This window comes from Antechinus flavipes, chromosome 3 (genome assembly GCF_016432865.1).
Source record: "Antechinus flavipes isolate AdamAnt ecotype Samford, QLD, Australia chromosome 3, AdamAnt_v2, whole genome shotgun sequence".
Lineage (NCBI taxonomy): Eukaryota > Metazoa > Chordata > Mammalia > Dasyuromorphia > Dasyuridae > Antechinus > Antechinus flavipes.
The window spans coordinates 450613209-450639483 of record NC_067400.1 but is presented as its reverse complement, the minus strand read 5'-3'; the positions used below and the strand labels follow the sequence as shown (position 1 = coordinate 450639483).

The 26275-nt window shown below is 35.2% G+C and overlaps 1 protein-coding gene across 1 annotated transcript in view; it reads right to left on the bottom strand.

The window, feature by feature from the left end:
* Window positions 1-843: 843 nt before the first annotated feature.
* LOC127557311 (uncharacterized) overlaps window positions 844-26275 on the bottom strand; it is a 184822-nt gene continuing 159390 nt past the window's right edge. The window contains exons 4-5 of the mRNA XM_051990676.1: window positions 4751-4784; window positions 844-848 (exon numbers count right to left, since the gene is read on the bottom strand). Of these exons, the coding sequence (XP_051846636.1) occupies window positions 844-848; window positions 4751-4784 (39 nt within the window). The remainder of the gene's footprint in view (window positions 849-4750; window positions 4785-26275) is intronic.

The window sequence follows — 26275 nt, the reverse complement described above, 5'->3', positions numbered from 1 at the left end:
TATGGCTCTGGATTGCAGTTAGGCTTCCCTTTAACCCCAGGCGTATTTGGGAAGTTCACGAATATGGGTCAGTTTTAGTAAATAAGAAAAGTACAAATACTGATCTCCAGTCAAGGGTACTTCCTCCTTCCTGTTTCACTCGGCACCATGTGCCAATGTGTACTAACAGTGGCCTCTTCAGTTGGCCTGGAATATTGCATCTCCCCTCACACACCAATACACCAAGCAGCTGGGCCAAGAGGCCTGGAAGGCCTGCGGAGGAATCCAATTAGGTCTGGACTGGACCAGAACTCACTTTTTCAAACAGCAAAAAAGAATCGTCACCAAAACTGAAATTAGTCAAGGATGTTGTGGAAGACAAAGACAGAAAAGAATCAGATTTATTCTCAAAGTCTTTGCTTTATTTTATTTTTTTTTAGGTTATATGGGAATCTGAATTAATTGCCTACCATATTCATCAGATTTACATGTGCAGAAAAATTGTTCCCTGCCACCCTTCACTGATCTTTCCTACTCTCATGGTGCTCTCTCTAATTACTTCTATAGAAATAGACTTGCCTCTTTCTAGTTTTCTGCTTGCCTGCTTTCCTATTCATTTCCCCATGGAAAAAGAGCACCAAGAGGCACTGTAGATTTCAACAGCTAAAAACCAAGGATTTTTGTAGGCACAAATTCTACCTCTTAATATGCAAAAATCACAATATGAGAACGTGCTATTATATGATGGGTCATCAAATGCTGATCTTCGAGATTAAATTGCAACTGAATAAAACACTTGTTATTTCAAGGGTGAAAATTGTAGCTGGTTCTCTCTCTTGATTTCTTAGATGAGAAAACAAAAATTCATGCTGTAATGGGAGAAACATTAGGACAGTGCGGTACAGTCAGTCAGTCATAAACATTAAGCACTTACTATGTGTCAGGCACTGCAGTAGTGCTGAGGATATAGATAGAAGACAAGGACATTGCCACTTTCAAGTAGATAAAAATCTAATGGAAGAGACTGCTTGTGGTTAAGTACATACTCACAATGACATGCAGCATAAATGAGGAATAATCAACAGAAAGAAAAGCACTAAAATAAGAAGGGTTGAAAATGACAGGAGAAAACTGATCTCTGAGCCAGGAAGGCTTGGTTTCAGTTCTGTTTCTGACACATACTGGCTCTGTAACTCTGGCAAGTCATTTGACTTCTGCAGTCTGGGCAATTCTCTGAGACTGTTAACTATAGAGAAAGTGCTGATCCATATTGGCAGAAGGATTCATAAAATCATATTTCTAATCCCAAGCCCTATAGTCAGTGCAAAAGTCAGTCAATAAGTATTATCAAGCCCCTACTATTTCTAGGCATTGGAACCTTTGGTGTTTTTGCTTATTTTTAATTTTTTTGGGGGGGAGAGAGAGCAAAGATACTAGAGTGGTTGGCCATTTCCATCTCCAGTTCATTTTACAGATGAAGAAAAAGAGGCAAACAAGGTTAAGTGATTTGCTCAGGATCACACAGCGAATAAGCCCTGAGTGAGGAAAATATATTGAACATAAACAAATAAATCAATAAGCATCTGACACATATGAGGCACCTGGGATACAAAGATCAAAAGTGATAGTCTATTAGTGGAGCTTATATTCTATTAGGGGAGAGAAATGCACACATATATGTATATACAAAAAAAAAAAAGAAATACAATGTAATTGATGAAGAGGAAACTTAATAGCTTGGGAGGAAATCAGAGAAGGCAGATCTTGATCTGAACTTAGAAGAATATTAGGGATTTTAATAGATATCAGTAAGGAGGAAGCATATTCCTGGAATGGAGGATAGTTAATGCAAAGGCAGGGAGACCTGGATTCAAATCAAATCCTCCATCAAGAAAGTCATATAAAAACACTGAGAATGATTGTCATCAAAGTCCATAAAAGCGGATCATGTATAATAAGGCTGAAAATGCTTTATAGCACTATTGGAGCCAGTGTGTGAAGAGTTTTAAATGTCAAAAAGAAGTATGCATTTGAGCCTAGATGAATCAAATTTTTATGTAGCTAAAAAAGAAAAATGAAATATCTTTCTTATGCTCATTTTCCAGTTAAAATGATTAGTTTTCTAAAAGCAAGATATTGCTGATTCACATGCATTCCTTAGTCACTTCTAATATGAAACATGATTTTATTATTTTTATTTATTTATTTTTGTTGAGGTAAATTTCTACATTCAGATACAGCTAGAGATTTCAACAAGAGAAATGAAGCACCCAGCATTTTCATTATGGAATGATTTAGGTACTTAGAGAAATGTATTCAACTTTCAAGAAGGATAAATTGGTTAGAAGCTCATATTTATATAGATTATTGAGCTTTAGAAAGAGCTTTCCCCACAACAGCCCTGAAAGATAGGTTATGAGGTCTTATATCCATTTTACAGATGAAGAAACAGAGGCTCTTGGAAGCAGAAAGTGATGCAGCTAGTAAATGTTGATGCTGGAATTTGAAGGGCTAAATCAGAAATGTTAAATTCTTGGCCTGGAAAATTGGTGACACTCCCGAGTTGGAGTAGAAGCAGGTGAAAATATAATTGGGAAATACTGAACAAAATAAATAAAATTCAATAGAACATAGATAATATTAACATATAGTATTCAAAGTCAGTATGCAACCAACAGATATACTTATGAACCATTTTCCAGTCTTGTCCTCTTTATGATCTTATTTGGGATTTTCCTGGAAAAGACATTGTCTAGTTTATTTTAGAAATGAGGAAACTGAGGCAAATAGAGGTAAGTGATTTTCCAGGGTTTGACAGCTAATAAGTGTCTGAAGCTGGATTTGAATTTATGAAGATGAATCTTTCTGACTCCAAACCTAGCACTCTATGCCACCTAGCTGTCCCTCTTTTTTTTTTTTTTTTTAAAGTATCTAAGAAAAAAGGAGATAAAGGTATTCCTTGGTCATTATTTTTTGTAATGTCTGGGCTAGCTTTCTAGAGGACCTTGGGATCAGCCCAAGTCCTTGGTCTTAGTGGAGTGATGAAGGAGACCATGAGGATGGTCAAAGATGGAGTCTGAGTCTTCTCTTGTGTCTGTGTCTGAGAGAGTCCTCTGTGTCTGTGGCCAGTCCTCCCAGCCCTTAAATACTTCAGTATTACATCACTGCAGCAACTGAGCATGTGCAACCATTACATCACCATGTAACATTAAGTATATGTTTAGCAAACCACTATCTTACCGTGAGTAGGTGCTTAAGTATAAGCACTTGATTCAAGTGCACCTTTTCAGAGTTCTGGCCCTTTACATTTTTTGAACACTGGTCAGTTAAGTTGGGAAAAGCAGCATTGTGGTGTTTTCTTCTTGCCTTCCTGGCACTTCAAGATAGTCTAGCTTGAATGCTGCTAGGTATGAAATAAAGACTACCTTATTCAAATTTTGCCTCAGACAATTCCTTAAGACATCCACTTATCCAGATGGTGAGCAGTATATACAGATACAGAGATCTTTTGAGCATTTCCCACATTCATTTTGCAAGATCATGTAAAACCAGAATTTAAAGATATTCCACAATATTTTGTAAAAACTAAGATTTAAAGGTTATAACAGATGCCTCAAGTGCTTACTATATTATGCAAAAATTAGAATTAAAAGTAAATGTACTTCTTCTATTCCCTCCTAGAAGCAAAAACAAACAAAAAAATCCTCTCATTTTGAATTTCTTGATTGTAAAACTTTCCTAGATAAAAATCCATATTCAAATATTTCTTAAAATACTGTTGCATCACAGAATTATGCTTTCCTTGTAGGTGCTAACTTTTGTATATATACACATACTCACATAAACATATGGGCTATGTCTGTCCTATACTTAATGGGTAGTCAAATCCAATTCACTTGTATGTCATGGCAATGCTCCCTTGATGTCATGGGTCTCTTTGAGAATGAAAGATAAACAACTTAATGTGTATATAAATCTCTGTTAGTTAGTAGAGCACCTAGGTAGTACAGTAGATAAAGTGTTGAGCCTAGAATTAGGAAGACTCTTCTCCCTGGGTTCAAATCTGGCCTTGGACATTTGCTAGCTGTGTAACCCTGGGCAGGTCAATTAACCTTGTTTGCCTCAATTTTCTCATCTGTAAAATGGGTTGCAAAAAGAAATATAGTATTTTTCCCAAGAAAACTCCAAAATGAGTCATGAAAAGTTGAGTATGAATGAAAAAGGACTGGCTAACAACATAGTTATTTAGTAGAACCCATGTTTTAAGATTTTTTTCTAGTAGTAATCCTAATTTTACATAAAGCCTTTCATATTTTTTGATCTGTTCCACAGAGAAAATATTAGCATGCTAAAGGGTAGAGATTAATGTTATGAGAGAGTTGTTTTTTTTCTGTGTATGAAGCTAATAACAATGCTTAATATGGATCAAAATCTACTGTGCCTACTCCCATCAACACCTTGTGCTAAGCAAATGAGCAACTCAGAGTATGAAATTAGTGTATAAACAAATGCTTCTGACTAGGCATTACCAGCATGGTAATGAAGAAGGAAAAAAAGGAGAAAAAGTGAGAATAGGGGTCATTAGGACAAAGTATGAACAAAATCATGAATCTTTGGAACACAGAAGTATTGAAGAAAAATTCATAACATTAAGGATTGATTCATCAATAGGCACCTTCAGTATTTAAGGGCATGCAAATTGTTCATGGTCCTTTAAAGTACCAACTTATTGAAAACAAAAGTACAAGCACATATCATAGAATAGACTTACCAGCTCTCTCCTTGATCTGTTTGTCAGGCAGCACCTGTAAGAAGAAAATCACCGTTTGATTATCTCAAAATCATACTCCACCCCCAATCATAAAGAGACAACACAAAAAATCCAAACAAGATCAAATACTCCCAATCAAATGGCACCCAGACTTGAAAGATTAAAAGGCCTCTCAAGGAAGAAGGGAGTTATGACTCTCATAAGTTAGTTGATATTATCCAAATTACTCTGCATAATAACAATAGGTTATTTAGTTATAAGAAGATCAGTGCATGTTCATTCCTGGCACCGCAAAGCAGTGGTTGAATGGCAAGAATTGCCACCCATAGTTGTAGCTGGAAGCATCTGCAAAAAAAGTTTCATGTGAAAATCCAAGTATGGTTTTCTGAAGAAAAAGAGAGAATAGGTTAGAAGGCTACTCTTTAAAACAGTCTTCACAAATATAGTATATTCTAGATACTTACAGTATTGGATCTTGAGTCAACAATAGAAAAAACAGTGAAATAAATGAAATTTGCCTTTGGTGACCCCATTTTGATGATTTCCCCCTCCTTTTCTGCTCATCCTTTTAGCTTGCATCTATAAACCAATGATAAGTTTCTTTTTTGAAGGACAGAATGGTACTAGGTAAAGGGAAATCAAATCAAATCAAGAAGTAGGTGCTGGACACCCATTAATAATAATAATAATAATAATGTAGCTAGCATTTACACATCATTTTAAGATTTTCAAAGTGCTTTTATTTGGGTAGGAGGCATTATTTTACATTTTACATTTACCATTTTACAAATGAGGAAACTGAGGCCGGAACAGGTGAAGTGACTTGCTTAGATCACACAGCCACTAAGTGTTTGAGGTTATATTTTAAACTCAAGTCTTCATGATAATAAGGTTAATTAGTACTGATGGCTCATTATTCCATTGCTCCTAAAAAGACAATTCAAGAAACTCCAAGAAAGTTGTTTATAAGGACAGTGAAGGATCAGGCCATAAATGGCCACCATGTGATCCCATTTATCCCCGGGGTATAAGATGTAAGTTTCCTGAAACCATCTGTGATTTTCCTCTTGGGATCATTTCCTTTCCTTGTCCAGATGGCCAAGAGCAGTGAAGTCTTGTTTGGGCACTGTTTGTACTAGCTGTAGGCTCACAAGCTTGTCTTATGAGGTACAAACAGCTCTGGAATAATTCAGCATATGAGTTCCCCAAAAGCACTGCATACTATGCAAAACTGTGTAATAAATACCACAGAGCTTATGGGGGAAATCGGATTGAGGCACAAAACTCAGAAACTTCATTAGTAATACATTTTTTGAGAAATATAGGAACAAAAATAAAGTACAGTTTTATACATGTTAAATGTTTAAGAAATACATAAATATTTCAATAAATAATAGGCAACTAGATGGCACTGTGGATGGAACACCTAGCTTAGGGTCAGAAAGACCTGAATTCTAATGCAGTCTTAAGCATTAACTATGTGACTCTGGGTGAATCACTTAATCCTGTTTGCATCAGTTTCCTCATCTGTAAAATGAACTTGAGAAGGAAGTGGCAAACTACTTTACTGTCCTTGTCAAGAAAATCCCCAAATGAAGTCACAAGCAGTCAGACACAGCTGAAATAGCTGAACCACAACAACAACAGCAATATATTTGTGGCCATATTTGGGGCCTTGGACAGACTGTACAAGCAAAACTGGTCAGGTCATAATTATAGGCTTGTAAAAGAGGCCATGGCTGAGAGAGCTGAAGGGGAGGAGGGTATGGTGTGGCCTAGAAACAATTAATATTCCATTTTACCTTGACAAAGACTTAAAATTTGCTTGTGGGGATAGGCATCAGAATTAGGGGTGAAGCTATTGTTAAGTGATGCATTTTTCTACATTTTTTCATTTTTCAGGGAAAAAAGAATTGGGCAGAAGAAAACTTTAAATTTGAGTTATGTTCACAATGTTCTCTGTTATATCAATAGCACTGGAACAAATTTACATTTTTAAAATATGCATTATAGCAGAATGTACTGTACTCCTAAGAGCACTTAAAAAAAACAACAATAACAACAGTCTGATCTCTCTGATTGTTTCCTAGGTTGTTATCATGGCCAAAAGAACATATCACCTGATGGTCAGCATATTGAGAATGAATATCTCCATATTTAACTAAACTGGTTCTCCTATACCAATCAGACTGTCTGTTGCTGAAAAAGCCTTTGAAAACCTAGCTCCTTCTCAGTCAACCAACCAACAAGCTTTTATTAAGCGCCTCCAATGAGCCAGGCACCTTAAAGGACTTTGGTCCTTTGGGGACTCATGGTCCCTAGCACATTCCAGCATATTGGGTAGACATTCTATAAAGGATTATGGGAGAGTATGGACAGAAATTGCATAGGATGAAAAGGCGTGGATTGGTTGTGTTCTGAACTCTAAAAGGTGATCTCACTTGCCCACATGAAAGAGATTTGTGGTCCATTGAAGCAGGAAAGCATAAGTTGTCTGATTAAGAGGGATACACATGGATCTCCCTAGTAACTCTTACAACCTCGTAATTTCTCTAGTGCCATAATAGCTGTGAACTCACTGGTTGTTCCCATTTGTCTGAGGATAACACCATTTAAGGAAATTACTTTACCAAAGAGCTGTGTAAAGGATGTAATTGCATTTGGGAATAGCTATTTTGGGCTAGGCAAGAACACCCAGTTAGGAGGCATAAATGCAGCAAACTCAACATCTGAGTATATTTTACTGGGAAGTTTCATCCTTTGAGGCAGTCCCATGATCAATGAAGTGAGTGAAGGGATGAATGACTTTTGACCAAGTCTCAGTAAAAAGCTGTTTCAACACCTGCTGCTCTTGAACTACAAAGAAACCGTTTGTTGCAGTAAACCACTCTAACAAGAAACAGCAAATAAAACCCCAAGGTAAACAAACCAGATGATAAAGGAGTGATTCACTTTACTATTGGCTATTTGTTTTGTACAATTTCCACCTGCTTATTTCAAACAGAGAGGTGTATTCAGTAGAGGCCTGAATTTCAATAGCACAACAATCTATGAAACAAGGAATAAGGCCCAAGTAGAAATGAAGGGGTTACAGTTTTTCCAGGGTAGGGCATACATTTCCTTTGATGGGATTAAGATATATAAGCACCAAACATATGCAAGGAATCTGGTCTATAATTACAATCTTGGTCTTTTTATTTCACAATCAAATATTTTATTCAATCCATTAAATTTTTTTAAATCTAAGAACAGGTATACATTTTGGATGAATATAAATATGCAAAAGGGAAAGATTTAAAATTACTGTTATCTGCAATTGTAGAGTGTAAGGATCCCTGACTGGAGGAAAAATAAAACAAATCAGTCCAATCATGGTATCCCCTGCTGTTGGAAATTGATCAAGTAAAATGGCAGACAATTATCGGATTTTTTAACTACTTCCACTAAATCCTCATTATTGACTGAATTTGCCTTGGATTCAAAATATTAATACACAGTCTTGCAAAAACTTTAAAAATCAATAGTGCTGCAATATTATATGTGTTCTATTCTGCCTACATTTTCTACATTGGCTGATGAGAAGACAATTATCTTTTAATAGCAAAAATTGTAAGTTTCCCTGTTTTCAGAATTCCCCTGAAAGCAGATAGCTTTATAAAAAGCAAGCCAAGAAAAAAAAAAAAAAAAGAATTGCCCCCCTTCCAGAATTACTTACAAACAATTATAGCCTTGTTTCTAATGGCTCTTCTCTGATTTCTTTTAGGCTCCAATTTCATAAGGCAATGTTTATTTTCATAGCTCAATTAGTATTAATAGTTAATTTAAATCTATTTTTTCTGACTTGAAAACATTAGACTTGTACCTCTGTTTTGCGTGATCCCTAATTATAGCTACGTGAGCATTCTTTACCAACATGGATTGTCATCGATCCAAGCCTAATTATTTTGATGTCCATATTTTAACAAATATCACACAAAGAGTGTGTTCTTGCTCTTCCTGTATTGCAGAGGACCCAAGGTACCAACGCAGCTTAATCTGCTCCTTAATATAGATCAAACCACAGCATATTTACATTCACCTTAATCATCTTTCCCTTGCCCTTTGAGTATGGTTGGAATATTTTGAAAAGCTTGCATTTACATGTTTCACCAAAACTTTCAGCAATATTGCAGTTGAAGTAGTGGGTTCTTACAGCAAAGGACTAAGATAGTTTATCATCTAAAGAACTGTACAACTTTCCAAATAAGATTTAATTCCATCTGCACCTTAGTTTTGGGTCTAGTTCATTTTTCATTCATAGGTTTATCCAAAATGAAATTTAAGTTAGTAATAATAACTTTCACCTATGTAGCACTTTAAGAATTAGAAAGTACTTTATATATTACTTCATTTGATCATCACAGCAACTTTATCTGCCTTTTACCTATGCAAAAAGAGAAGGACAGAGAGCCTAAATGACTTACCCAAGACCACAAAACTAAGATCAGAGGAAAGGTTAGGACTCCTATCTTCCTGACTTTGAGCCCAGTACATTCATTATTACATTTATGAAGTACCTACTGTGTCCTAAGAATTATTCTATTTTAACAGCTATGGAATAAGCACAGTCTTGCCTGTCCTTAAAAAGCGTAGAATTTATTAAGAAGATGAGATACATATAATATGAACTACATATAATAATCTAATACAGATTATTATAATGGCTGAAAGTGCCCAGGAAGAGAAGCATCACAGATTGGGGAGGGACAGAGCATTTTTAGTTATGAACATCAGGGAAGTCCTCATGGACTAAGTGACACCAAGGGCTGGACTCTGAAGTAATCAAAAGTTTTCCAGAGTCAGAGATATGGAGCAAGTCCAATCCAGGTGTGGAAGAAGATACACATGAATCCACAGAGGCAGAAAAGGGAATTAGTCTGGTTTGTTTGGAATGTAGAGTATATAAAAAGTCATTTTAAGCTCTCTGTACCTCAGTTTCTGCATCTGTAAAATGGGGACATTAATAACACCTGTTTTATATGGTTGCTATAAGAATCAAAATGTCCTACACATATAAATTTCCTAGCAAACCTGGAAAGCCCTATATAAATGTCAGCTATTATTAATATGAATTATAGCTAGAAATCAAATTGAAGCCAGGCCATGGGAGGCCTTGAAAATAATGCTTTATATTATAGGTAAACCCTGAAGGCTTTTGAGCATGGGAATGGCATGATTAGACTTGATAATTTAGAGAATTACTTTGGCAGTGCTACAAAAGAAAGATCAAAGAGTAGAGACTAAAAGAAGGGAGCCCAGATAGGTCTCTCTAGGTGAGAGTTGAATAAGGCACTGAAAAAGGTGGCAGCAGGGGCAGAGAAGGAAGGGATTTAAGAGACAGTATCAAGAGACAGAATTTCCTTAGTAGATAAGGTGTAGATTATACATTCATCTCAAAGATAACTCTAAAGTTTTACATTTTAATGACTGGAAGAATGGTGAGTCATCCATACAAACAGAGTTAGGAGAAGAGGGCAGGTTTTAGGGGGAAAGGAATTCAGTTTTGGACATGTTGAGTTTTAGGAGTTGATGAAAAATCTTATACAACAAAGAAGGGAGGAATTTGAAATGGATATTTTAAGGTGTAGGAAAAAAACTAGCATCATAGGAATCAGGGGAAGATAGGGTATCAAGAAACAGGAAGTAATCAACTATATCATATGCTGCTGAAGGGTCCAATCTCAAGTTTCTGCCTGCCTTCTATACATTTCTACCAGGACATACATAACAACATTTGGACCTGCAAGGTCCGTAAAATATCACTGAGTAAAGTAAATTCAAAGCCATTGAATTTGAAAATTTACATCATCAACATTTCTTTCTTAAGGACTCTGCCTTAAACCCAAATCATTCTGCCTCTTATTGGTTGACCAACAAAAAGTCCCAAAATAAGCCCATGAGGTCGTTTGGGTGCTGATTGCTCAGAATGAATGAAAATCGCAATTATTTTCCTTTTGACCAGAAACTCTTAGCATCTTCCCCTTTCAGATTGCTTAAAAAACAAACAAACAAATAAACAAAACAACAACTAGGTAAAAGAGGTCATCCTTTGCTTTATTTCTTACCCTAGTCTTAATCATTGGTTGGATGTTGGCTCAATCAAACAGAGACCTTAACTTAAACTTAAAAAAACCAAGATCTCCCATTGCCTCCAAGGTCACCTCCTGATCTATAACTTGCCACTAGATCCAGATGGCTCTAGAGAAGAAAGGAAACTGGTGACATTGAGCAGCCCACCCTTACTGAAAGCCAATTCCCTCGCATGTCATGGCATCATCTTCCTGATGTCATGATTCTTTTCAAAAATTAAGAACAAACAATAGCAACAATGATTCATCACATTGAGTTTGTAGTTCACTAAAACCCACTGATTTTTTTTTAATTGGAAGAACACTCATTTAGCTAGCCTGCCTTTACCTTGTACTTTTGAAGTTGATGTTTTGAACCTAAGGATAACATTTTATTTCTATTATATTTCATCTTATTAGATTTGGCCCAATTTTAAGAACTATTAAGATTTTTTTCAGATCCTGATCCTTCCAATACTATCATTTGCAAAATTCCTTTTTCCTCAAGTCATTGATAACAATGTTCATAAGCATACAGATAAGCATAGATCACTATAAGTCTTCATTCCACCTTTCTTGCCAGTTGACAGTCTTATACTTTGGCCCTGGCCATTCTGTTGATGTTGAATCCACATATTAGCGTTATTGTATAGCCTACAACTCTTCACATTTTCACACACACACACACACACACACACACACACAAATTGTTATAATAAATATTCATCTCTACTTTGTCAAATTCTTTCCAAAGATGTAGGTAAACTGTATCTAATATATTCCCCAAATTTGTTAGTCCAGCTATTCTATCAAAAAAAAAAAAAAATGGGGATAGCATGATACAACTTTTTCTTCATAAAGCCACTTTAGCTTTTTGTGTTTACTTCTTTTTCTCATTTCCATTAAATATTATTAAGAATTTAACATTGCAGATCAATACAAGCAACTAAATTACTTAACATTAATTTTAAATATTCTGAATATATCATCATTTTTCATACATATTCTGTAGGTTCTTACCGAGATTCTACTGCCTTCTAAAAAGAGGTTTTTACTATCTCTTTAATAACACATTCTAAAATGTTGCAAGAAATTCAAGTCAAATTCATTGGCCCATAGCAGGAAATTTCCATTCTTTTTCCTCTTTTGAAAATCAGCCTTTTTTTGTCTTTCTCCAATCTACTGTCATTTCTCCCAGACTCAAATATCTTTGTAAAAACACTGATAATGTTTCAGCAGTTACATCTATCAGATCTTTCAGAATCCTTTGATATTCACTGCTCTTAGTGACTTGAATTCTTTAAAGTCAGCTAGGTACTCATATTATCTCTCTACTTATTTTGAGTTTCAATTCATCATCAACTTTGTTCTGTCCTTTATTAAACATCATTCATTTTGGCAAAGAAAACAAGTAAAATTAGACTTGAGCAATTCTGTCTTCTCTATAACTCATATTTCTATAATCCAGAAATCCTATTTCTATTTTGAAGCTCCTTTTTTTCCCTCAATATATCTAAAATGTCCTTTTTTTATATTGGCATTCCTTACAAGCTTCTGCTCATTCTGAATATTTGCATTCCTAACACTAATCTTTCAAGACCATGTCACACATTTATATTTGTGATTCATTACCTTTGCAAACTTCTATCCTCTCTATGTTTTTTTTTAAGTAACAGCTTTTTATTTTCAAAATATATGCAAAAATAGTTTTCAATATTTACCCTTGCCAAACCTTGTATTCCAAACTTTTTCTCCCTCCTTTCCTCCCACCCCTCTCTTAGACAGCAAGTAATCCAATATATGTTCTTCTATACATATTTTCTCAACTATCATGATGCACAAGAAAAATCAGATTAAAAAATTTAAAAAGAGAAAGAAAACAAAAAAGCAAGCAAACAACAACAAAAAAGTGAGAATACTATGATGTCATCCACGCTCAATTCCCATAGTCCTCTCTTTGGATTCAGATGGCTTTCTCCATCACAAGTTTATTGGAATTGGTCTAAATCACCTCACTCTTGAAAAGAACCATATCCATCAGACAAACCATAATGTTTTTGTTGCTGTTCTACGTTTGTTTAAAAACAAATCTAAAGTGGTCAGTAATATATCTTTGCATAGGCAATGAATCTTTTTCTCCTCATGAGAATGATTTCTCTTTCTCTAGAATTTCGTGCTTGAGTATGGCTCATTTTTCTTCTAGAATTTTAGGCCATGGGACTTTACTCTTTTTTAGTTTAAACTCTTTGAAATCAGTTCTTTTCAAATCTATAGGTATGACAGACTATGGCAAGCTTTTGTTTCCTTCTTAATCATAGATTCTAAGATGGAATGGATTCGTTTCTTGCCCCTCAGGTTTGTTTACACATTTTCATTCTAGCAACTAGTTCCTCTTTGTTGTTTAAAACAGGTTCATGATAACAATTCCATTGGTTCTGTCATTTTTTAAAGGGAGTAGTAAAGCATGAGACATAATTCTAGGGTCTTTTAATGCAATAAACCTCAGTGGTATAGGAATGAGTCTAAAATGATTTTATTTGATAAGCTCTGGCATTTTAATAAGCATGCAACATCTGGGGCTAATAAAAAGATTTTTATATTTTAGAGTTCATATATAAAGAAAACATAAAACTCTATAATCCTGTAGTAGAACTTAGATTACAGATGGTGCATGATATATTTGGGTGGCTCCATTTCTTTCCTGATTAGTAGATATACAAAGGGACCATTTTTTTCCCCTTTTGCTTCTGTTTTTTCCATGGCATTATGAGAAAAAAAATCTGAGAAAGAACAGTGAAAGAAAACTTTCTTAATAATATTCTTGATTATAGTTTATTTTCTGGCTTCGGTTCAGTCATATTTAATATGACAAGGATCATTTAAAAAATAACATGAGGAATTTAGCTTCTAAATCAGTATTTTAAGTAACAGCTTTACAAAGTTGCTAAAAGCACAAGGATTTGTGAAACATTTCCTTATATGTGCCCCAATATAGCCATAACTAGACATTCTGAAACCTACGGTAAATTCACTTAGGGTGGGCAGGGTAAGGGAGTCAAAAATATGACTACTCCTCAGAGTGTGTATGGTTAAAGAAGACTGGAGATAGAGATCAAAGGAGTTGAGGATGTTGAGAAATTGGGAAACCAGGGCATTCAAAATAAGGCACTGGGGGGAAAGAAGGGGAGATATATGTATGTGTGTATGTGAGTGAGTACTGAATTTCTTTGAGTGAAAGGACATTGATCTGGAAATATGTAGGTAACTTCTGAAGGATTTTGATAAGACTGCGCAAATTCTAAAGGGGAGGTGGTTGCTGGATAATGGTGGCTGAAGAAGAGTCTTAAATAGGAATAAGGATTACACCAATCCCTTTTCTTGGTTCTCTGTGGCAGAGCTGTGAGAAAAAAGAGCAGCTAGACTTGACTTGAAGTGATGTCACTGAGCACTAGAAAGTAGCAAGAATGGGAGAAGAGATTTGGAATTACAGTTTGAAAACTGGGGGGGGGGGGGAGAGGGAGGGGAAAGGGGAAGGGGGAGAGGGGAAGGGGGAGAGGGGGAGAAGAGAAGGGGGGAGGGAAGAAGGAACCTAGAGTCAGAGAAGTAATGTGACTGACTAGTCCAAAGTCATAGTGGGAGGTAGCAACAAATTTCTAAATCAGTTTCTCCAACTCTAAAACAAGAAGTCTTTCCACTATTTCACAACAAAGAAAGACTCAAAAGGGTATTCTGCTCAAAAACAAATTAATAAAAACAAAGATGAGCAGCTAGCTGGTGTTGTGAATAGAGTACCAGCTTTAGTCAGGAGAATCTGATTTGAAATCTGACCTTAAGACACTAGCTATGTGAACCTTGGCAAGTCATTTAATTCCTGATTGCTTCCAATAAAACCAAATCATCCTGAGCCAAAGCAAAGCAAAGCAAAATGGCACTCAGAAAAGGGAAAGCAAGAGAAGCTAATCAATGGGGAAGGACTAGAGCTGAATGTGCTTCATCTAGGGAGAAATGTGAATAGTATTATCAGTCAACTATATATATGCTGTTCTCACTGATTGTGGTATTATAGACTTAGGGCTGGAAGATGTCTTAAAATCACCTAGTCTAATTCCCTCACTTTATAGGGAAGGCCTGGAGAGCTGAAATGACTTGCCCAGGATCATACAGGTGCTAAGTACCAGAGCCAGGATCCAATTCCAGTTCCTTTGAGTCCAAAACTAGCCATTTTCTCCTTGCTGTATCATGCAAGATCCTAGGGTGTTTAGCGAAGAGGGATATGGCCAAAAAAAGAAAAAAAGTGTCAGAGGGTGGGAATACTGCAAGTGGCACAAGCAAGCAGGTAAATTGAGCAGCCTGCTTTGTTTAAAGGATGAGGTGGGAATAGTAGGAATTGGCTCCCTAAAGAGGAATCACCCAGATTATGTATGAGGTACTCCCTGGCTTTGCTAGTTCCAAGCTTTGGGTCCTATGTAAGCAGAGGCACAGGCCTCTAATTTAAGTCTGAAGTACAGGAACTTGAGAAGTAGATGTGATCAACAGTTAAGGCTCAGAGTTTCTCTTTCTTCTTGCCTCTGGGACCAATTCTACCACTGCTTCCATATAGTGCTGCTGATTCTGATTGTCTGTCCCTGAACTTAATTTCTATTTGTCATATTTCCTTCAATTTAGATTCTAATCTTTGTGTTTCTCTTTTTCTTCTGTAAACCTGACCTTGCCACTGACTCTGATTAGCTCTGATTTGACAAGAAAGGTTTGGAGCTGCTTCTTCTAAAAGAACTTTCTTTCTTTTTCCCCATGAGTACATGCAGTCACTTTGAGCTACCATAATATAATAGCTGACAATTATATAGCATGTTAAGTTTGTAAAGTACTTTACAAACATTATCTTACTTGATCTAAACAACTGTCCTATAAGGTAAATATTTTTATTATCCCTATTTGTAAAAAAACAAACAAACAAAACCAAACAAGCCAAGTCTTAGTTTTAGGGGCAATTCTGCTGCAGTGGATAGAATGTTGAGTCAGGAAGACTCATCTTCCTGAATTCAAATCTGGCTTCAAACACTTAATAGCTGTGAGACCTGGGCAAATCACTTAACCCTATTTGCCTCAGTTTCCTTATCTATAAAATCAGCTAGGGAAGGAAATGGTGCACCATTCCAATATCTCTACCAAGAAAACTCTAGATAAGGTCATGAAGAGCCAGGGACAATTGAAAGACTTGGCAACAAGAACAAACCTTAAAAAGATTAAAGGACTTCCTCATAGTCACTCAACTAGTAAGTACAGAAGGGGTATACACACACACACACACAAACACACACACACACACACACACACACACACACACACAAATTTAAAGATCTCTTTTTGACAAAAAATTGAATATATCAAAGCATCCAGTTTACAATATAAGGCATAATATAACCTTACAGCAGGGAAGCTGGATGGTTTAGTAGATACAGCATCAGACCTGGAGTCATGAAAACCTCAGTTCAAATTTGGCTTCAGACACTAGCTATGTGACCCATAGCAAACCACTTAATTTGTTTGCCTCAGTTTCCTCACCTGTAAAATGAATTGTAAAATTACTCCAGTATCTTTGTCAGAAAAACTTCAAATAGGATCATAGTCAAATATGACTGAAATGACTGCAAAAAAAAAAAACAGAAAATGTGCTTTATAAATGGTGCTTATTAATGTTGGCATTATCAGACTTCAGATTTCACTACTTAGCCAAAAATATTGTCTCCAAAGATATCAGGGGTCTCTTTACTGTTAAAGCTAACAGTCTTTGGTCCTCTAACAGAAACCAGATCAACTAAGACTATATCTTAATCCTTGTTCTCTCTCCCTTACTTAAGTTAATCTGACCAAATAGCTAGTACATATCTCAAAATAAGATGTCCCAAACTGAATTAATAATCTTTCACTTTAAATCCTCACTTCCTCTGAATCTCTCTATTTCTTCAGAAATTCAAAAATTCATCTGTTCTGCTTCCATGCCTGTGCATTGGCTTTCCTTGCCTGGAATGTGCTCCCTATTCACTTCTATTTCTTAAAATCCCTGATTTTCTTCAAGACTCAGCTTAAGTATAATTTTAAACACATTTTCCCAACAAATAGTGACTTTCTTACTAAAATTTCCTTGTATTTTAAAAACATATTTTTTCAATATATTTATTTGTGTACATGTTTTCTCCCTTAATGGAAGGAAAATTTGAGGTCAAAAATTGATTCACTTTTATTGTTTTATTTCCAGCACTGAGCACAAAACCTGACACGTAATTAATAGGTATTTAATACAACTAGTATGAGTCTGATTAAAGCAAAATTCCATTTAGTGCAAGTTATAAAATGATACTAGATCACATTTGGTGTGAAAATTCATTTAATGCAATGTATATGAGCTAGTGTGGTATCTGTCCTAGCCTATTATTATATGTGGTGTGGGTGTGATGTGTAGCTGCATACCATATTAGCAATAGTTGTGCTAATTTTTTAAAAAAGGAATCTTTAACAAAATGGACAAAAGGAAGAATATTTCAAATGGAAACACTGACAACACAAAAAAAAGGAAGAGGCTTGTTATTACATTAGAACAAAAATTTAATAAAATTGAATAGCATGACAGTGATCATAGTAAACTTTAAAATATGAAACAATGGAATACCTAAATCTATAATATGGACTATTATAAATGATGCAGGTGAAATAAAAGCAAAAGACAAACTTATATTAGCTTTTTTGTGGTTTGCAAACAAATATGAGGAATAGATTATTAGAATGATAAAAATGGAGAATTTGTTAACTATATGGATGGCAGATTGCAATTAAAAACACATTCCTTTTACCATAATAGCCATTCAGATAGAAAAACCTTTCAATTTATTTAAGGCAGTGAAAGAAAATGGAAATGAAATGGAGAGTGAAAAATTTTTACTGTAAGCATTGATTGGCTTAAACATTTAAAAAAATGAGTTCAAATGTGTAATGTTAAAATTACCAGAGAAAGCAGCTAGTGAACATGAAGATATACTATCTAATTTGCTATAGATTCTGATGTCTTGAAAAAAAAAAAAATCAAAGCAAGTGGATACACTCATCAATAGATTTTTAATGTGGATATAACAGATTAATTATAGAGAGGGATGCCTTCCAAAACTTATGCTTTTAAGGAAGAAAGAACTCAACCTTTACTTGAAGTATCTAAAGATCACCAAATACTTTTACGGGAAGGTGATGTAGAAGGGGATTTTAAATGAAAACCAATGCTTATTTATTGGTCTAGAAATTCTCATTCTCCAAGAGACTACAATCATCGATCACTTCCAGTTCTTTGGCAATCAAATAAAAGTGCATGAACGACAAAAGCTTTTTGCAAAGACTGGTTTTCAAGTTATTTTAGCTGAGCTCTTGATACATCTTGGAAGGACAATAATATCACATCTAAAGCATTACTGATTTTAAATAATGTATCAGGTCATCCAACTACACTTGGTTAACTGTGTAAGAAAGTGAGCATGCAAATTTGTAGAGCTGCAGAAAAAGCTCTCTGCATTTACCAGAATATGGATGAGGATTTAAAGAAAGAGAAGACAGTTCAATCTATGCTGTTAAACTATTTAAATGACAATAACTACATATTCATCATATTATTAATATAGGTTTATTTTTAAATTTTTAAAATTTTGCTTTCTATTAGTTTGTTATAAACAAATCAGAAAAATGTATTTCTTGTCCTTTTTTATTATTATATCATTTTAATGACAGATACAACTTTTTTTTTTAAATCATTGCATGTTTCAATTGAGCTATAATGTGACTGATGTAAATTATGTCCCCTTTAATCTTTGAGGGGAGCCCTGGTGTAAACTGTATCCCTTTGGAGGGAAGGGTGCTCCTTCTTCTCAAACCTTCCCCACCTTTGGGAGGGGCACACCCTTCCCAGACAACTCCCAGCTAAATAATCTCATTCAAATGGAAATCTTGGCCTGGGGCATAGTCCTCTATTGAGTTGGTCAAACTGCTCCCCAGTTCCAGGCCAAGACTGACTTGCTATAAGCGTTTGTCAATTCATTTTTGCAGAAGTCCTAACAGGATTTTGCCCACTGATGAAGATATTTTCTTTTCAGTGTAAACCCATCTTTGCTAAATTCCTAATTAGGAGTTTGCCCTCTAAGAAAGCTGTCTTCTTAGCTTACTGTTTTCTTAGCATAAATAAACTCATTCTTTGCTACAAACCTCTTGCCTGCATTTATTGGGGTTTGTGAATTCTTTTGCAAAACCTGCCACCAGCCAAAGGGATCCCATTGCTGTTAAGGGATCTCTTACCCTTAATTCTCACACCTTATCATGACCACCTTGCAGCATTCAACATTTGCAATAATTGAGACCTGGCTATAAATGTTTGTCCAGTGATTGAATGAGTGTATCACCTTTGTTTTAGTCATCCTAGTTCAAAACCTTCTTTTTCTTAACTGTTCCTATATTTGATCAGTTGCAAAATCTTGTAGATACCTCCATGATATATCACCCATGTATCCATTTCTTCTCTCACATAGCTACTAGTTTAGGGTAGAACCTCATAACCTCCCATGCAACAGTCTCTTAATTAGACTCCCTCCTTACATTTTTTTTCTCTCTCTGATCTACCCCACACAATTCTGCTAAAATGGCTTCCTAAATATGTCTGAAGGCAAGTCATTCCCTTGCCACCTTGATTGGCTTCCTATTACCTCTATAATAAAATATAAACTCTGCATTGTCTCATTTAAAGTCCCTTACAATTTAGCTCCAATTTACCTTTTTAGACTGACTTTATATTACTCCTTGTAATGTACTCATTGTTCCAGCTGAGCTAGTCCATTTGCTATTACCTAAACTCTCTAAGACTTGGCAACTGATCAAATATGGGGGAAGAGGTGGTAGTGTTGAGAAAGGGGAGTCAGAGATGATTCCAGTGTTGTGAATCTGGATGACAATATCCTTGAAATAACTAAAATTAGGGGAATAGCAGGTTAGGGCAGTGGTAGGGAGGGGGCAAGAAGAGGGCTGGAGAGATAACAAGTTCTGTTTTGAGCCAAGTTTGAGTTGTTTACAAGGTGACAGGGAGAGATTTCCAGGTAGTTAGAAATGAGAGATTAGAGTGGGATGTAGAGACCTATGAGTCAACTGAATAGGGGTAATAACTGAAGTTTATTCTGAAGAATAGATGAGATCACAGAGAGAGCAAAGGACCAGGATAATATGTTTAATATTTCATTGATATATTGGGTTATTTTTCCCCTCACAAAGCACTGCTTTCAAAGTTATTTAAAACCTTGGGCCATTTATTTAAGGCCTCATTCCTTCTATAAATTCCACTTTTGGTATTAACCCTCATGCCTTAGGCTTGAACTGAATTGGCCTAATACAGGGAAAAGGAAAAGAATCAGGTTACTAAGTTATTTCTGCACAGCTGTGGCAAATATGAGAAGCTGAGTGTTCCAAATTCTCAGTCTAGCTCCAGCTCAGATAATTTATATTAGATAAAAAGCTAATCTAGGAAAGAACCCAAGGTTCCTTAAGAAAGCAAATTGTTCAGAAAGGATTTTTCCCCACCCACTGTGTTAAGAAACTATTGAAAAAATATTCTTAAGGTGATTAAGGTATTTATAGAGAATAATTTTCATTCCAATTTGGAAGCCCCCAAAAAAGACAAAAAAGTCTAGTCAAGGAAGAGGTAGATAAATAACAATAAGCTTCCAAATTTTTAAATTATTATTACTGTTGGCAATTGGGAGTTCAGTAGTAATATGGGTAATTGAGAGCCACTGACTACCTTCCCCTTTAAATTTTTTCATCACTAAATTTGAAATCAATTGTCTGCCAACATCTGTTTCAATGTCTTTTTCGTAGAATGAATTACATAAAACTTTGCTATGCAAAAATTTTTGCCCAAAAAAGGGGGAAAAGCATCCTCCAAAGAAAAAGAAGGGAGGAAATTTGGTTAACCAGGGCCATTGATTTACAGGAAAAAAAATGTATTTTGTTCATAGAATCCTAGGGTTTAGAGAGAAAAGGGATATTAGGAACCATCTCTCTTTCATCCAAAGATATGCTGGGTAAAATTTTAACAACTGGCTCTCTAAAACAACAATAACATTAACTCACAACACACTCAAGTTTAATCTACATTATTTAACTAATTAAATTAACATTTAATCTGCATTATTAACATTTTCTCCATCACTTTCTTAAGTCTACACAATCAATCAAGACAACGCAATTTGAACAATATATCAGACCTAATTTGTAGCCATTTGCTGATTTTTAAGCCTCCACTGAAAACTGAATAGTTGGCTCTTTATAATGTTCACTTCTGGGTTTGGGCCATTTAGTTTTATAGACAGGGAAAAACTCCCTTGCCTCTGCTTCCTTTTAAGGAAAAGGGACAGGTGACACAACTCCTTCTACTAACATAAATCAACATCTTCTTAGGAACTTATTCTCTTAAAGTCTCTTATTCTCCTAGAGTGAAAAAGTTATGTATGTACCTTGCTTAGGGATATATTCCAATTTACCAGAGACAGAGCTTCAACCTACCTAGGTCTTTCTGGTCTATCCAGGCTTCTGAGCCTAGTTCTTTGTCCATGAAAACATGTCTTTCCTGGAAGTACTGATAAATAGTGAAAGGACCAAAGGAAGAAAAAGAAACATGACTGCATATTCACAAAATTCTCTGAGTAACTGAAAGGAAACCATGCTTTGCATTTATTTAAGATTCTATCACCTACAAACTCATTGGATTTTCACATCTGCTAACACATTTACCACCCCTGTATATTCCTGTGCATATTACTGCACTTACACAGGAAAAAATGGAAATAGAGAGTGTTTTACAAAACTGACAGAGGGCACAGAATAAATAAGAGGACTAAGGTCCTTTCTCACATTTAACATCACCTTCCTCAAATTAGTAAAAATAAAACATAGATTCAACAACCACTTGTTGGGTATATTATACTGGGGATTCCTTTTGTGTATGGGTTGTAATAGATGGACATTAAAGTCCTTTCCAACTCTCAAGCTCTGTGATTCTCTAATCCTTGAAGATAATGTATGAACTATTTTCTTTTCCAAATCTAAGAGTTATTTATCAAAAAATTTCTTTAGTGGCCATCAATTCCATTCATTCCATTGATATTTTTTCAGTACCTATTACCAGAGAGGTACAAATAGATGTTATACTAAAGCTTTGGCCCTTACTGCTACTGTCTTCTTTCTGAAATTACTACATATTATCAATGGAAGAACTTGTATGTTCAAAATTGTTTGTGTGTTTTCTTTCCCTCATTAAAGTATAAATTTTTTGAGGGGAAAAAAAAACTTGTTTTTTTTGTCTTTGCATCCTTAGTGCTTAATGCAGTCACTGGTACCTACTAAATGTATAATGAATTTTTGTTGATTAAGTGACTGTCCTTAAGGAGTTCACATCCCAGTAGCTTGAGACATAAGAACAGTGCAAATTAGAATATAAGATGTGAATGAGAGAAGGACAAAGTATTAAAAGCGATCAGAAAAGGGCAAAGTTGCTTTGTCTGGGAAAATCTGGAAAGTCTTACTGGAGAAGATAGCTAGTATACTCTAATATTTTATTACCCTTCCTTCAAACCAACCAATTGAGCATAGTCCCTGTATTCAGCAAAAACAAGGATGGCAAATCTGAATACCTGATTTAAATCTGGTCCAAGTGACATGGAGGATATTAATTGATTAATAAAACAGCATTTATTCAGCACCTATTATGTGTCAGATACTGTGCTAAGTTCTGAAGTAACAAAAGAAGCAAAACGACTGTCTCTGTCTTCAACAAGAGGAGACAAGTACAAACAAGTACAAAACAAGCTATATTTGGAATAGAAGACAATTCAATGGAAAAACACTAGAATTAAAGTAAATTGGAGTACTTCCTATATTCTACAGTTTTCAGCTACTGCAATTCCTAAATGACACTTTACCAGTTATGATTGTGACAGATGAGACTTTGCAGGGACTTAGAGGGTACCATAAGTGCCCTTGAGAATTAGGAGTAAAAAGAAAAGGAAGAAATTTCCACTTCAAAATTTTGCTCAGATCCTACCCTGACTTTAATGTCTTAACTAGAGAGGCAAGGAATTTAGAGAATGTATCTTCTTGGGGGGTTCTACCTTTCCTGCTTGCCCTGCTGCCAGCTTTGTTTCCTTTCCTCCTTGCCACCTTTGTAATAACTTTGTGAACTTTAATTATAGCAGAGTAGAAACCTCCAGGTATCCCAGGAAGCACTTCCTCCCAAAAGGAGTATGAATTTCCACCAAGGAAAATTTCTTCTCCCAGTTATATTCCAAGGGGTCTCCCTCTTTTCTCAAGAAGATTCTTCTTTTTCCTATGGTCTCAGAGATTAATAGCCAAATTTTACTAATTATTTCTTTAAATTCTTTTTTTGTGTATCATCATATCTCTTCCATTTTTGCTGTCATTATTCCAGGTACTCCTATCTTCCTCATATACCAGTCCTGGATTAATCTACTTAAAACTGTATTTTGATCTTTTCTCTGTTCAAAAACCTTCATTTGTTCCCTAAAACTCCTGACTCCAGGCCCATTGCTCTATATACATTGTGTCTACATAAGCTGCCCATTTTATAAGATGCTGATTCTAATAATGCCCAACTATCCTTCACCAAGACATTTTAAAATTAAATTTCTACTACAAATAAATTTATAACCACTTGCTTAAGTCATCTTTCTCCCTGGAGAAGTGATTAAATGTTTTCTAGGTGAAATGGTTTCCAGATTCTTTTGGCCTCTTTGCTTTGGTGATTTTTATTTCTATAAAACATAGGCCATAGTGGCAATAACTATAAAAGTTTTTTGCTTTATCCAACTCCCATTTTTCATCATCACTAGTTTGTTTTAAGGGTTTAGGTTGCAACTTCTGTAACTGAATACATTGTTTTTTCATCTTCATCTTTTTTTTCCATTTTAATAATGATTTTAATCATTGTTTTAAATAGTCTAAAACACATTGATATCTGAAATGATTCCTACATTAGTAACATTCCCTCTTTATTGAAATATAGGCAAGTTCATTTTTTGGTCATATTGTTCATTATTTGCCATATCCAGAGCATTGCAATTCTTCTTAAAGAAAGCTTTCATTTCAACATACAGCATGGAGTTGTAGAAAAAGTGTTATTGGGCTTGTAATCAGAAGATGCAGAGCTGTGCAATGACAAGGTATATCAGATTCTGAGATTAAAGAACTTGCGTTCAAATTCTGATTTTTCTATTTGTTACCTGCATGGCATTGGGTAAATCACTTCATCACTCCGGGCCTCAGTTTCCTTATGTAAAAAAGGGGGGAGGTTAACTAGATGACCTCTAAGTATATGACATGTCTAAGTTTATAACATATATAAATATGATTCATTATAGATAAATATAGTCACTTGACATAGGCTATAACTGTGATTTAGGTTTGATTCTGCTCGACTTTAACTAAAGTGTGCCCATGGTGGCTATTTCCATGCAAGCTAGAAAAATTTTACATACAGATCCAGTTTTAAATCTATAGTTCAAGACAAGTTTAACTAAGTTTGGAAATATTCATCACCAGGTTGCATGTAGGATGTCTAATTTTTCACTTATATAAACTCCCAAAGACAACCTACCAAGGCACAGAGGGATTGTGAGATGTGAACAGGGAAAATCACGGAAATCTTGAAGGATTTTGTATTATAGTTATGAGAATAGTATCTAACTTCTCCCTAGGAATATGAAATCTCTCTGAAGGCAGGAAAAATGTTTTACCTAATTTTTCTCTGTGTCTCTCAGCACCTAGGACAGTGTTTTGCATTCATTATGCACTAATATAAGTTAGTCAAATTGATGAACTGAATTAAGAAATAGAAAATATTAATTCACTATGATAATCCTTCTTAAGTACATAAACATGAATGAGCATGTATGCATGTGCATTCATGGGCATGAGCACATGTGTGCACGCACATACAAACACACACATACCTAAAAACTTCCATCTTCTTTTCATCCAAGATTTCATAAAATCACAAGACCTGAAGGAATCTGTTTCCAGTCAGTTCTGCAATTAAGCCCTCAAGTACTCAGCTGTGGTGAAGTCTTATACAATTCCTACATAATAACTCTGGATGCTTTTCAGCATGCTTTAAAGTTCAACAGAACTAGAACAAAGAAGTGAATTAATGGCATGTTATAATACATATACCCAATGCTTTTTTTTAGACCTCCTGAAATTGCTCTAGTCCTGGAATGACTCCTTTTAAATGAAGTTAAACCTTGTAATGAGGCATATTATCATAGTTAGGAATAGTATGGCTCTGTTTGGAAGAAGCAAAGTGCTGCAGTGTTCTGGAATAAATTAGGCCAAAGGATGCTATCTCTTCTAATAGCTTTGTCTATTGCCCTATTGACAAGCTCTGTTTTTGTTCAATCTGGCACAGCTGTCTCCTCCCCATTTGAAATACATTAGGTTGATAGGTTATATTTGTAGGTGATTCTAAGAAAAGCTTTAGGATAAATGCTTTTGTTTCTCTTATAGTACTCTTGGAAGTTAGTTGTCAGGCATTATGAATTCCTACTTGCCTTGTATTTCTAAGAGTAGACAGGCAAAGTACGTGAATAAGTAAAAGAATATCTGCCAAGGCTACTTTTTACTCTCTCCCTTTCTATTTACCCAATATGTAACCTTTTTAAGCCAACTTTTCTATATAGAAATATATGTACATATAGATTGCTAATACACATCTATATGTGCACACATATATATATGTATTTATAACTGCTAATAGAATTTGAATGATGATATCAGAGAATAAAATCAGAGTAAACTAACATAGTATTTTACAGTTGGTGTGTCCAAAATACTTTGAAAGTAAAAAGTGCAATGTGAACGAAAAGGAAATTCTGTGAAAATAAAAATTATCTCTGTGAATGCAAAAAGATTTCTTTAAAATCCTGAATTCAATGTTATGAAATATTATTGTTCTGTAAGAAATGGCCAGCAGGATGAATACAGAGAGGCTTGGAGAGACTTACATGAACTGATGCTACGTGAAATGAGCAGAACCAGGAGATCATTAAGCACTTCAACAATGATACTGTATGAGGATGTAGTCTGATGGAAGTGGATATCTTCAACAAAGAGAAGATCTAATTCAGTTCCAATTGATGGAATTAGTTACACCCAGAGAAGGAACACTGGGAAATGAATGTGGACTACTTGCATTTTTGTTTTTCTTCCCAGGTTATTTTTACCTTCTGAATCCAATTCTTCTTGTGCAACAAGAGAACTGTACAGATCTGCACATATATGTTGTATCCAGGATATACTTTAACATGTTTAACATGTATAAGACTGC